Source organism: Cyanistes caeruleus, chromosome 22, assembly GCF_971803275.1.
Source record: "Cyanistes caeruleus chromosome 22, bCyaCae1.hap1.1, whole genome shotgun sequence".
Lineage (NCBI taxonomy): Eukaryota > Metazoa > Chordata > Aves > Passeriformes > Paridae > Cyanistes > Cyanistes caeruleus.
The window spans coordinates 7,358,641-7,371,311 of record NC_141722.1 but is presented as its reverse complement, the minus strand read 5'-3'; the positions used below and the strand labels follow the sequence as shown (position 1 = coordinate 7,371,311).

The 12,671-nt window shown below is 50.8% G+C and overlaps 1 protein-coding gene across 2 annotated transcripts in view; it reads left to right on the top strand.

Moving 5' to 3' along the window:
• The window catches only part of ENO1 (enolase 1), a 22,069-nt gene extending 9,398 nt beyond the window's left edge, over positions 1 to 12,671 (top strand). The window contains exons 1-12 of one of the 2 annotated variants that reach the window (XM_086860213.1): positions 69 to 273; positions 3,649 to 3,742; positions 5,065 to 5,160; positions 7,392 to 7,450; positions 8,014 to 8,083; positions 8,263 to 8,396; positions 8,522 to 8,744; positions 10,262 to 10,459; positions 10,685 to 10,886; positions 11,233 to 11,341; positions 11,742 to 11,800; positions 12,210 to 12,671. In XM_086860213.1, coding sequence (XP_086716339.1) covers positions 142 to 273; positions 3,649 to 3,742; positions 5,065 to 5,160; positions 7,392 to 7,450; positions 8,014 to 8,083; positions 8,263 to 8,396; positions 8,522 to 8,744; positions 10,262 to 10,459; positions 10,685 to 10,886; positions 11,233 to 11,341; positions 11,742 to 11,800; positions 12,210 to 12,279 — 1,446 coding nt within the window. In that variant the 5' untranslated portion in view covers positions 69 to 141 and the 3' untranslated portion in view covers positions 12,280 to 12,671. Of the gene's footprint in view, positions 1 to 68; positions 274 to 3,648; positions 3,743 to 5,064; positions 5,161 to 7,391; positions 7,451 to 8,013; positions 8,084 to 8,262; positions 8,397 to 8,521; positions 8,745 to 10,261; positions 10,460 to 10,684; positions 10,887 to 11,232; positions 11,342 to 11,741; positions 11,801 to 12,209 lie in introns of those variants that run through there. The other variant, XM_086860214.1, reaches the window with a different exon arrangement.

Below are 12,671 nucleotides of genomic sequence, written 5' to 3'. Positions count from 1 at the left end.
GGGCCGCGCCGGCCCCGCCCCCTCGCGCGGGGATTTTCCACGCGGCCGCGGCCCGGCCGCACGTAGCGCACGCACGCGAGCTCGCCGCTGGCGCGAGGCGGCCGCAGCCAATCGGAGCGCGGCGCCGGGCGGTGCCGGCCAATGGGCGCGGCCGGGGGGCGGGCCCTGCGCGCGAGGGCGGCTATAGCCGGGCGGGCAGCGAGCCGCTCGGTCTCAGTCAGAGCCGGGGCGGCGACAGCGGTGCGGCTGCGGAGCGGGGCTGCCGGCACAGCGGTGAGTGCGGCGGCCGCAGCGCCTCTCGCTCAGCCCCCCGCGGGCCGAGAGGCCGCGGTTTACCCCTCCCCACGTAGCAGCCGCCGAGCCCCGGCCGTCCCCGTGGCAAAGGGCCGGGCCGAGGCTCGGTGGTCCCCGGGGGCTGCAGGCCGCTGTGTGTTCCCGCAGCACCGGCGGGGAAGGGAGGGCCTGCGGCGGCCCGAGCCCCGGCAGTGTGCGGGGGCGGGGGTTAAAAACGGGGGGGATGTTCTGGGTCAAGGCGGGGCAGAATCGGGGGGATATGGTGGGTCAAGGCGGGGGTAGAATCAAGGGAATGTGACTGGTCAGGGTATCCTCAAAGGCAGAGTTTAACCTCTTTCTTTTAATTATTAACAGTCGCTCTCGGATTGCGTGTGATGATTTGGACCTTCCCCTCTTTAGTGGCTGTCCTTCAGCTTCCCATCTCAAATATTTAACGTTTGCTGGCACTCCATCTGTGCCTGAGGTCTCTTGGTGGGTAGTTAGGTGCTGGTTATCCCAAGGCAGCGCTGGTGGGGAGAAGCCCCTGTGGATAAAGAGCTGCCTGTTGACCATCCTGCCTGTGCAGGGCTGCCCGAGAGGCTCCTGAGCTCTCCTGCTCCGTTATTTGCCTGCTGAGTCACAGGGAAGGGCCGGGGCTCTCTCAGCCTGGCAGGAAATAGTGAAGTTTGTCATCCAAACCCACAGGGTGAGCCAACGCAGTTTCAGGCCTCCATCTTACTAAACACGGAGAGAGAAAGTGGTTGAACGTGTCTGTGATTTGCTCCCTGCCAGGCATCTTTTAAAACCCGTTGGATCATGTTGTAGAGGTGAATTAATACCCCGTGGAGTGCAGAGGAGCAGGGATGGAATGTGCACATTTGTCCTGTTTCTAGGAATGCTTTGGCAGGGGAATTAATACGTTGGGACCTGATAGAGTGCACTCAAAGGTCTCAGCTTTTTTCAGAGCACTGGTGGTATGAGAGTTACGGTCATAAGGACATTTAAGCGTCCAGAGAGGCTTCCACTGATAAATGTGGCAGGTCTGTAATAAGACACTCACTAGGGCAGTTATTTCTATGGCTAAACTTTAGTGCTGCTTTTTAAATCTCCATTCAGATACTTGCAGTGCTCAGCCTTAACCCTGTATTGATTTTAGAGAAGTGTGGCTGCAGAATAGCTCACAAGGACAGGTTTTGGACAGGGTTTGCCATAAAAAAAAAAGAATCTTTGGAAATAATTTTCAGTTGGAATAATCTCCAGTTGAGAGTACTGCATTCCCTGTGCAGGGTATGGGGCCAGATGAGGAATAAGTGGTGATTTCTTAGACTTGAGCAGGTAGTGAAAAAGGCCCTCAGAACTGACAGAGGGTTGTAACTTACCCTTGGAGTAGGTACTCACTGCTCCTGGGTAGGCCAGGCAAGCTGGAGTGTGTGGCTTCCCCCTGAAGGGAGACAGTGACCTTGTCAGCAGATTATGCTGCAAAAAAAGGTTTAAGGCAGTGTGCTCATTAAATACCACCGTGGTATTTGCGTGTTTGGCAAAGGACAAAGGTCTGAGCAGACAGTGCAGCTGTGACCTCTCTGCCCTCAGTCAGCATTTCCATGGTTAAACCTGGGCACACAAGGACTGACCCTTGTGTTCCAGATGAGTTGGTTGAGGCAGAATACATCGTGCTGAGCTTGTGGTGAGCTAAACAGCATCACTTCTACCCTACAGCTCAAAGGGAAAGTTTGTTTCTTGAACACAGGAGTGGGGGAATTTTCAAAAGGAGCATCAAGAATTTCTGGGGTGATGCAGTGCTGTGAAATGCCTCTTTCTGCAGAAGAGGGAAGGACTCTGGTTCTTTGTTAAGGATGTTGGAGTAGTGTCTGACCTGGCAGACATTCCCAGTGGAAGCTCTTGCTGTGTGTATTCCTCAAGTGCCTCCTTCGTGAAGGTCAACAAACAGCTCTGGCTCTGCACTCAGAGTTACAGGGAGCTGGATGTGCTTTCAAAGATTGAGGCACCTCAAGTTTTGTGGCAAAGCCAAGGTTCTAAAGATGAAAATAAGGTTTAGCAGGTGCCAGCCTGATCAGCTCTGAAAGCCCTTTTTGGATAAGAGGGCATTCTTCCTATTAAGTGACTGCTCAGTGCATCTGCAGAGAGCGGAGCGTTCGTGTGGGTGGGACTGATAAGCAGAGAGTTGCAGGGATTTATTTCTAGCTTGTGTGTTCACAGACCGAGGCTCAGTCGTGGCAGCATGAAGGTCAGCTTGAAGAAGTGGTCTTGTTCCATATTTTAGTCCTATCATGTGTCAGTGTGGGGGTCCGACTGAAACCTTAGACGGCGTGCAGGGGCAGGGCAGCTGGAAGGGACACTTGAAAGCAAAGGCTGCCTGTGCTTTTGACCTGGGGAGGGCAGAGTTTGCTGTGGGGGCAGCAGTGTGTGCAGCTACCCCCTCACAGACTCTGAACCAGCAGCAGCATTTCTAAGGTCATGTTTTTTCAACTTTGAAGTAACTGTGGAAGGATTCATGACCGTTTCTGTAAACAGGGTTGCCACCCACATTGGCTTGCCAAAAAACTGGCTTCCAGATAGTTCTGTGTCTGAGGCTGAGTTTTCTTCTGTGCAGATGGGCTGGGTTTGGTGCCAGTTGATGGCTTACAGGCATGTGTATGACTTGATTTTTAAAATGTAGCTGGGCTTACATAAGAATTCCCTTACTGCAGTTTTCTGAAGTGGATAAATGTGAGAAGGGAAAAAGGAAGTATTCAAAAGATCAGGGGGATTTTTATTCCTTTTAAGAGGAAAAATTAAGAGGAAAAACTATTCCTGTAAATGCTCAACAGGGTGTAACTATTAATGCAAGCTTTTAATGAGAGCTGTGACTGCTTCTCCTTCGTCACTGGTTCCGTTTGGCTCTGAGCAGCTGCTGTGCATACTAAGAGCACCCTGCATACTGAGAGCTATTGCATTCTTGTCTCTTATCAAAAAGAACTCCTAACTGATAGCAGAGGGTTGCTGTTTTGGGATTTCTTCACTGCTCTGGCCTGGTGAGGTGATGTTCTTTTAGATTTGTCACCTGCTCCTGCTGTTCTGTCCAGGGTCTGATGATACTGCAGTTCAAGTCTTTTGGGAATATCAAAAGAGATTGTCCCTTGCACATAAGGAAGTGATTTTTTTTTAATAATAAAAGTCATGGGACACTGGAAGAGCTTGTCCAGAGAAGCTGTGGCTGCCCCATCCCTGAGAATGTTCCAGGCCAGGCTGGATGAGGCTCATCCAGCAGCCTGGTCTGGTGAAGGTGTCACTGCCCATGGCAGGGTGTGGGATTGAGCTTTATGGTCCCTTCTAACCCAGACCATTCAATGAGTAATTCTAAGCTCCTCTTTTCAGGTACTAAAGATGTCTATTACCAAGATCCACGCCCGTGAAATCTTTGACTCCCGTGGGAATCCCACTGTTGAGGTAGACCTCTACACCAACAAAGGTGAGTCCTCAGCTGCAGGTGTTCATCCCTGGCTTAGGTCTGATAGAACTCCAGGCCCTCAGAAGTACACAACCTGCCCTGTTCTAGCGGTGGAGCTGTGCTTTTTCCTCCACACATAAAACTTGTTGGAACTTGCTGTGAGACTTGCAGGAAAAGCCTCTGCCTCATTCTGTTGCATGAGTTTGCTGAGCTTGAGCTCCTGGCCTGGGCAGTGCAGGTTTTTTGAAGGGTGCTGCTTCTTACAGCTTGAACTGTGTGAGAGCTGTTCCAAACCTGGCCTCCTTCCCTTTCCCCAGCATAAACTGGGATAGCACCTGGAAATTCTGAGTTAAGGCCTTTGTTCCAGCCCCCTGTCCTCGAGCAGCTGCTGATGGGCCTGACTGTCAGTGCTCCCCACACTCTGTATGAGTACCCTTGAAGTTTAATTCTTATTTTGTCTGCAGTGGCTTTCTGTAATGACACAATCTTCTGCACAGTTGAATTTTGGGTAATGATTTCTTCTCTGCCTAAGTACTCGGGCATGACTGAAGAACTTGTCTAATTGGGCTTTCACATGTAACATATTTTTAATTATTGTAGGACTTTCCCTTGGTTTGTTAGTTGTTCATCCCACATCTGATGGGATCTGACAAAAGCATTGTGCAAACTCATACCAATGTGTTTTGGTGGAATGAGCAAACACAATGGCTGTAATACACTGACTAAAGAGCTGATCTTTCTGCCTCAAAAGATTAATGCAGTCATTTAATGAGGCTGCCCCCACTAAGCTCCGTGATTTAGTGGGATAAGGGAAAAGACTGGAGGCTGAAGTTGGCATCTTGAACCCCAGGCAGAGCAGGCTCCATTGTGCAGATTTGCTCCAAGTTCTGCATCCTTGGCTGAAGGAATGGGCTGTCTGGGTGGCTCTGCTGTGGTCAGAAGAGCTCAGAACTCCTGTTAACAAAACAGGTCTCCTAATTGTCCCTTTTATGCCATATCCTAGAAGAATTTAAGAGCTTGCCTTGCTCTTAAAAAGCAGATCCAGTGAATGAAGCTATCTTTTTGGAAGGGGAATGGCTGCCTTCCTTAACTCTTGAAATGCACAGTGGAAGAGGAGGACAGTTTGCTGTTGATCAGTGTGAGGGCGATGCTGATAAATTGGTGCTGCTGTAAATGAGCAGAAAGCCCTGGTAGGATCACTCTGGACATGAGCAGAGGTGTGGATTAGAGATTCCCTCTCCCAGCTCCAGGGCTGGAAGTGTGTGGCAGGCTGGAGTGGTATCTGGCTGGAGGATGTTTTGTGGCTTGGAGTGTGCCAAGGTGTTTTTTCCTCTTGTGAACAGGTCTGTTCAGAGCTGCTGTTCCCAGCGGTGCCTCAACTGGAATCTATGAGGCTCTGGAGCTTCGTGACAATGACAAGACACGCTACATGGGCAAAGGTAAACCTGGGCCTGGGCACCCAGAGAGCCCTGGGACAGGGCTGCATGTGCTGGGCTCCTGGTGCCCTGTCTGTTCTGCACAAGGGCTGGCAGCTGAGCAGGGGCTGAGGGCACACAGGGAGGGACAGCAGTGCCTGGCAGCTGTGGGCTGGGGCAGAGGCAAAGCTGAGGGACCTTGGCTTTCCTGGTCACAGCCTGGAGGGTGGTGACTCTGCCTCCAGCAGTGCAGCTGAATGGTGCTGCAGGGCACCTGCACAGGTGGGTGTGTGCAGCTGGGCACACCCAGCCAGGTGACAATGTCTCTGGTACAATGTGTCCAGGTGTACTTTGTCACCCTGTTCCTCCTGTGCTGTGTTGGTGCGTGGCAGAATGCTTTACCAGTGTTGTAAGGGCATCTTAAACTGCCAGCTCCAAAAGCCTTGGTCATCATGCAGTTAGTCACAAGGTCTTTTTGTGGACACAATTTTCCCAGAACATTTAAATCTGTCAGCTCTGACACTGCAGACTCCTTGAATCCCAGCATGTTAAATCCTGAACCTGAGGTTTTATGCCAGCTGCTGTCCATGGCAAATGTGCAGCTCTGCACTGGTAGTCCTGGAAGGTGCCTCTGTTCCAGACCCCACAACAGCTACAGCCACTGGGGCTCTTTGTCTGCCAGTGTAGGTAGCCAGGACACTGAAGTTTGTGTTAGTGGTGTAATATTTCACTTGTCTGGGGACTGGTTGTGCATTCTGAAAAGAAGCTAAACCCAGCAGTCACCAGGATGGCTTGGGAACAAGTATGGGTGAGAATGAATAGCTGCAAACAAGATGTCATTACCTAATAAACATCCCAGCAGTACTTCTCATGATTATTCTGAGAGCTTGGACAGTCAGGGCTCCTTCTTAACTTGCTGCTCTAAAAGCACTGGCGATGCCTTTGAAGTGTAAGCAATCATCTTGACTTTTGGCTGGAAGAGAGAATTATTTTCAAACTTTCCTGCCAGTCAGGTGAAAAGAAACTGAAATGTTTTTGCCGATTAAGAAAGAGCAATTAAAGTGGATAACTACTGAATTGAACTTAAAGAGCCTTGTCTTAGAAGATTCATGATTAATACCTTAACAGAGAATAAATACCTGGATGACTGAATGTCCCTAAAACTTGAGGCTCTTGTGCTGTTTACCCAGGGCACTTTTTCTTGCAAAGAGTTAGATGTGTATTTACCTCACTGTGCTAAATGTGTGTGTGCTCAGACCTGTTAAGTCTGATCCTATGGGCAGTTCTTAATGGCAATTAATTAGCCTGGAGTTAACAGGCTGTAGCTGAGGGGCTTTGTCAGCTGGGAAATAACACAAGTTATGAAAAAATAATCATCAAACAGGATGAGTTGCAGATAGCTGGTAGGCCTTTTGTAATAGAGGTCTGCAGACTTAGACCATTTGAAAAAGCAATTAATATGGTTTACAATGCCATCAATCAGCATTCATCATTCTGAAGCTTAGGTTTTTGGAAGGCTTTAAACACTGCACAGTAAATAAGGTGATGCTATAGCAGTGGTACAGAATAGTGCCAGGTAGTGAAATGCCTGAGCTGCTGTGTGTAACTTCTGGGGAAACCTTTTTTCCTCCCCTTACTCCTGGGTTCTGTGAGGTGATGGGAGAGCCCATCCAAAAACCTCTAAGTGTTGTCATTCAGCCCTTGAGGCTTGGGCCAGCAGTGGTGATGGCAGAGTTACAGAGGCCTGGGTTAGGAGCCCAAACAGAGCCTTGCACAGCTTCCTGTACTCTTTGAGCTGTTTGTGTCCAGTCCATTGCTCAGTGCTGCCTGTGTGTCCTCCCCTGCCTTCCTGTGGGGTTGGCTGTGAGTCTGCACCAATGCCTTGACTCTGGTGTCCGTTTCGCTTCTGTCAGGTGTCTCCAGAGCTGTTAAATATGTTAATGAGTTCCTGGCCACAGCACTGTGCACACAGGTAATGGATGTGCTCCCAGTGCAGCCCTGGCACTCAGATGAGTCTCTCCAGTGCATGGCCTGGCAGACTAACCTGGCATTCCTGGACAATTCCTTGCCAATGCATCCTTTGTGTGCCTCCCAGTCCAGCCAGGGGCCTCTCAGTGTTCAGACCTGGCCGTGAGCTCAGCTTGGACTGGGGCTGGGGTAGCATGAGGTGGTTTTCCTGGATGTTCCTGACATCCCCTACTAATCCCTGCATAACCTGTGTGTTGACCAGTGTCTGATTTGCTTGTTCCTTCCAGGTGTCTCAAAAGCTGTTGAGCACGTCAATAAAACGATTGCACCTGCACTGATTAGCAAGGTAGGAGCAATCTGTCTTCTCTTAACATCTCCTACAGCCAGGCAGTGTCCAAACCATCCTCTGTGGTGTGTAACCTGGGGAGTGTCAGCCCATGTGTTGGAGTGCATGTGAACAAACTGACTACAGCCATGGTTTTACTTAATTTACTTAATGAGTGCATATCTAACACGTAATGAAACACTTCAGCCCCTGGGAGCTGCAGTGGGGCAGCTGGGATACAAGCTGATTTATGCTTCAAAGAGTGGCTGAGTGATGCAGGGGAGCTGGGTTTTATCCAAGCAGGGTAATTTGGAAGGGGATCTAGAGAAGTGAGCTGCCTCTGCTTAGTGGGCACTAAGCCCTGCCTACAAAGGCTGGTGCAGAACTAAGTGGTAATTGGTAAAGTGATGGCACATCCAGCTCAGCTGTCAGCCTTGGGCTGCTGCTGTGTGATAATGACAGGAATTGTCTGGTCAGCCCTTGGTAGCTGCCGTTGAGCAAGGGGTGTCAGTGCAGTGGTGGGCAGGTGAGGGTTTGTGCACCTGTGCTTGCTGTCAAACAGTGTTTTGGTTCCTTCTCTGCAGAATGTGAACGTTGTAGAGCAAGAAAAGATTGACAAGCTGATGCTGGAAATGGATGGGACAGAGAACAAATGTGAGTGGGCTTTGTGTTGCACTGAGGGGTGAAAAGATGGGTCAATAGAATTCTATTTACCAGCACCAACAGCCAGCGTATGGCCTTGTGCTGTGCACTGCCACAATGCAAACCATGGGTGGTATTGCCGAGGCTCTTTTTATAAAGACATTTCTCTAAACAATTCCTTTCCATTTCAGCCAAATTTGGTGCTAATGCCATCCTGGGTGTGTCTCTGGCTGTGTGCAAAGCTGGTGCTGCTGAGAAGGGTGTTCCCCTGTACCGTCACATCGCTGACCTTGCTGGAAATCCAGAAGTCATTCTCCCGGTTCCCGTAAGTGCCTGGGTGGGGCAAGCCTTGGTTTGACTTCAGCCTGCTGCTCTTGGATCAAGCTCTAGAGAATGTGAATGTGAGGGCTGTTACCATGTTCCAACCTGGCTTTTCCTGGTTCCTCCAAGGCTTTCAACGTGATCAACGGGGGCTCCCACGCTGGCAACAAGCTGGCCATGCAGGAGTTCATGATCCTGCCCGTGGGGGCAGACAGCTTCAAGGACGCCATGCGTGTCGGGGCAGAGGTCTACCACAACCTCAAGAACGTCATCAAGGAGAAGTATGGCAAGGATGCCACCAACGTGGGGGATGAGGGTGGCTTTGCCCCCAACATCCTGGAAAACAAAGAAGGTAAGGATGAGCCAAGTGTGGGAGATGTAACTGACAGCTGGAGAATGATCCCATTGATCCTGCCTGCCATCAGTATTGGGCAGGCTATCAGCTCAAAGGGGTAGAACTTCCTGCCGTGTCTTTGCTCTGTTTCTTACCCTGCCAGACATCCTGATGTGGTCAGGTATTCCCTTGGACATCGGTCTGTGCAATTTGACAGGATGGTTTTTACTTCAATGCCTCATTACTCTCATTCCTGTAGCAGCTTTAGGGAATCTTGTGCCCTTCCAGTTGAAAAGTGATGTGGGAACATCTGTGCACTGCAGGTGTTCCAGAAGTCAGCAGACAGAGATGAGTGGAGTTGTTTTTCTGCAAAGAGGGAAAACAGTTTGTGCTCTGCCTGGTGGTGTGTGGGAGGGCACGAAGGTTTGCCTGGGAAGCTGAGGCAGTTGCTGCTTCCATGGCCAAACAGTTCCGTTCAGGAACCTGTGGGAGAGGCAGTTTGTCTGTGGGAAGCAAAATCTCTGCTCCTACAAAAACTGTACCAGAGGAGCTTTTTCTGCCTCTCCAGAGATGGAGCTGCTAACAAGGCAGTGGAAAGTGAGCTCAGTTGAGTTGACTTTATTTGGTTTTGTTATTGTGGAGGGGACTGGTGAACTGCGCTGCCCTTTCTGAAGATACTGAGACAGCACCAACAACTGTGGCATTTCCGAGTCCCAGTGTCACATGCAGCTTTGCTGGGTCTCTACCCTTGCAGACACTGGTGAAGATGACCTTGAATGACAATTACATTCCAAGGAATTTTTGTTGCTGGCAGCAGCTGCTTTTGCAGTTTGTGCTACATTAGCATCTTACAAAACACAACCAAACCCCCACAAAAATAACCCAAACAAAAAAAACCAACCCAACAACAAAAGAAAACACTTGAGCTAAGCTTCCTGCTGCAAACAGCCTGGCTGATCCCAGCTGCTCCCCTGCAGCTCAGGGGGGCTTGGGACTCTGCCAAACAGTAGCACAGTGGGCAGTATGCAGAGACTTGTGCTGAGTGGTTCTGTCCCCTCCTGTGCAGGTAAATGTGCACGTGGAGAACAGGTGGATGCCAGGAGGGCTCTCCTGTGCAGAGGCAGGCTCTGTCTCCTTGCTGACAGGGCTTGGATGCTCAGCACTTCCATGGTCAACACCTGCTCAGGAGCTAAAAGGGATTAGAGTGCAGGCACTGCTTCCTGCCCACATGCATAAAGTTGAAAGAGGATGTGAAATCATTTGGTATTAAGCTTTCTGGGCTGACATGTAGTCCTGCCTGAAGAGATTAGGAATCCCATAATGGTGTCTCAAGGGTATTACAAGCTAAAAGCAGTATTAAAGTAATATCTTGTTCCAGTCAGTTCAGAAGTAGGAGAATTTAAGAACCTTTTCCTTTGGGTTTTCTGAAGGGGCTAAGGGAGATTGTTTGTTTGCCAATGAGTGTGGTGCTGTTGGGAGATGAAGAGCTTTGTGGCTAGGATGGCTGGCAGGCACTCAGGAGCTCTGTGTTACAGCTCTGGAGCTGCTGAAGACGGCCATCGCCAAGGCTGGCTACACGGACAAGGTGGTCATTGGCATGGACGTGGCTGCCTCCGAGTTCTACCGCGATGGGAAGTACGACCTGGACTTCAAATCCCCTGATGATCCCAGCAGATACATCTCTCCTGACCAGCTGGCTGACCTGTACAAGGGCTTTGTCAAGAACTACCCTGGTAAGTTGCTCTTCAGTGAGAAGCGCGGTGTGGTGGTGGTGAATCAGGGCTGATCAATGAAGGAAGGAGTCGGTGTTCAGCCCGAGCTCCTGCCCTGCTCAGCCTCCCGGGGTCTCAGGAATGTTCTGGGAAGTGGGTAGCACTTGTCTGCAGCACTTTGGCACCACTCATCCAGACCAGACCTTAGTGCTGGCATTGTCCTAAAGCTGCTGTGTCCCTCCACAGTTGTGTCCATTGAAGACCCCTTTGACCAGGATGACTGGGGTGCCTGGAAGAAGTTCACTGGCAGTGTCAACATCCAGGTGGTTGGTGATGATCTAACTGTGACCAACCCAAAGAGAATTGCCAAGGCTGTGGATGAAAAGGCCTGCAACTGCCTCCTCCTCAAGGTCAACCAGATTGGCTCTGTGACAGAGTCCCTGCAGGCGTAAGTGCTGCCCTCTGGGCCAGGGTGGGGCTGGTTTTAACTGTGGGAGATAACACAGAGCAGGTCTAGGGGAACAGAAATCTATTGGGGTATCTGTGAAGAGAGAACTGTTATTAACTGATAGAGGACGTTGACAAACCTGTACCTTCATGGTCCTGACGTCACATGGGTGCCCTGAGCAGCTTCCCAGGGTCTGAGTGTCTGTGACAGCAGCTCCTGATCACCTTGTCCTGTGCCCCTGCCCTGTCCCAACAGGCAGTCCTGTGCTGGCCCTTGGCAGTGTCACTGGAGCAAAGGCTGCTGGGCACAGGGCGTGGTGTGAGCTTCTTCTCTTGATCCCTTGCAGCTGCAAGCTGGCCCAGTCCAATGGCTGGGGTGTGATGGTGAGCCACCGCTCTGGAGAGACAGAAGACACCTTCATTGCTGACCTGGTAGTGGGTCTCTGCACTGGCCAGGTTGGTATCTGCTGCAGTTTGGCTCTTTGCTTGATGGGATAATTTTGTGGTGAAGCCAAAGCCCTGGTGCACTGCCCTGCCTCCAGGGGTGCAGATTTGCTGTGACTGTTTGCAGGGAGCTGATTTGTTAATGGAGTGTGACATGGGAACACCTTATCTTGTGCAAACTCACCTTTAACCAGCAGTGTCAGAGGTCCTGGCTGCAGTGGCTGTCCTGGGGTTTCCTGGTCCTGCAGCTGATAGCAAATGAACAACCTCTATTGCTCCCAGGAGCTCTTGTGTTTGCATGTGCAGATACTGAGCCTGATGCCCAAAGCATGATGCTGATGATGCTGATTACTCTGAGCAAGTTCTGTTGGCAGTTCAGAGTTCTTCACTGACTTGGTGATTTCCCTCTCAGATCAAAACCGGTGCCCCGTGCCGATCCGAGCGTCTGGCCAAGTACAACCAGCTGCTGAGGTGAGCCTGGGACTGGGAAAGGGCTTTCATTCTGCTGCTGCTCTGGGGGCACAGCTTGGGCTTTGCCCCTCACAAACACCTGCAGCTGCAGGACATGCCCTGGCAGAGGGGCTTGTGGCTGCTGGGTGGGTGAGGTCCAGAACAGATCACACCAAGCATGCTGTGATGCTGGACTGAGACTTTGTCCTCTGTTCCTGAGGCAGTTCCTGGGCAAGCATCAGGAACATTTGGGTTGTGTGAGGTGTGTGGCCCTGCCCCGGTGTGCAGGGGCTGGGTGGGAGCTGCCTGGTCAGTGCAGGACCTCCAGGGCCGGGATGTGGGTCAGGTGTTCAGTGTGAGGCCCGTGGCTGTGCTAGTGCAGGGCTGCTCTGCTGGCTGCTGACACCCAGTGCTCTCTGTCCTTCATCAGAATTGAGGAGGAGCTCGGCAGCAAGGCTCGCTTTGCTGGGAGGAACTTCAGGAACCCTCGTGTCAACTAAGTATGGAAAAGTCCCCTGTTCTGGTTCAGCACTAGTCATTGACTTAGATCACAATTACTTGTACTAGAAAGATAAGGGCAGCTGAAGGAGAAGACCAGTCTGCAGGTCCTCTGATCCCCTAGATGATCCCTTCACCCAGTGTTTTCACCAACTCTGGTCTGTTAATTGTAATGCTCTGCTGCTTCTGTAGAACAGTCCCTGGGGGTGTTCTGTGTATTTAACACCCTCAGGGATCATGACATTGTGATTCTGGGCATAAACACTTTAGTTCCCTTCTCTGCCTGTCTGATCTTCGACGTTTGGAGCTGTGTGATTTGCAGTGCAGCAAGAGGTACCTGCAGACAGACCGTAGTGTTTTTACATGTGATAAATAAAAGCATCAAACAACCCAA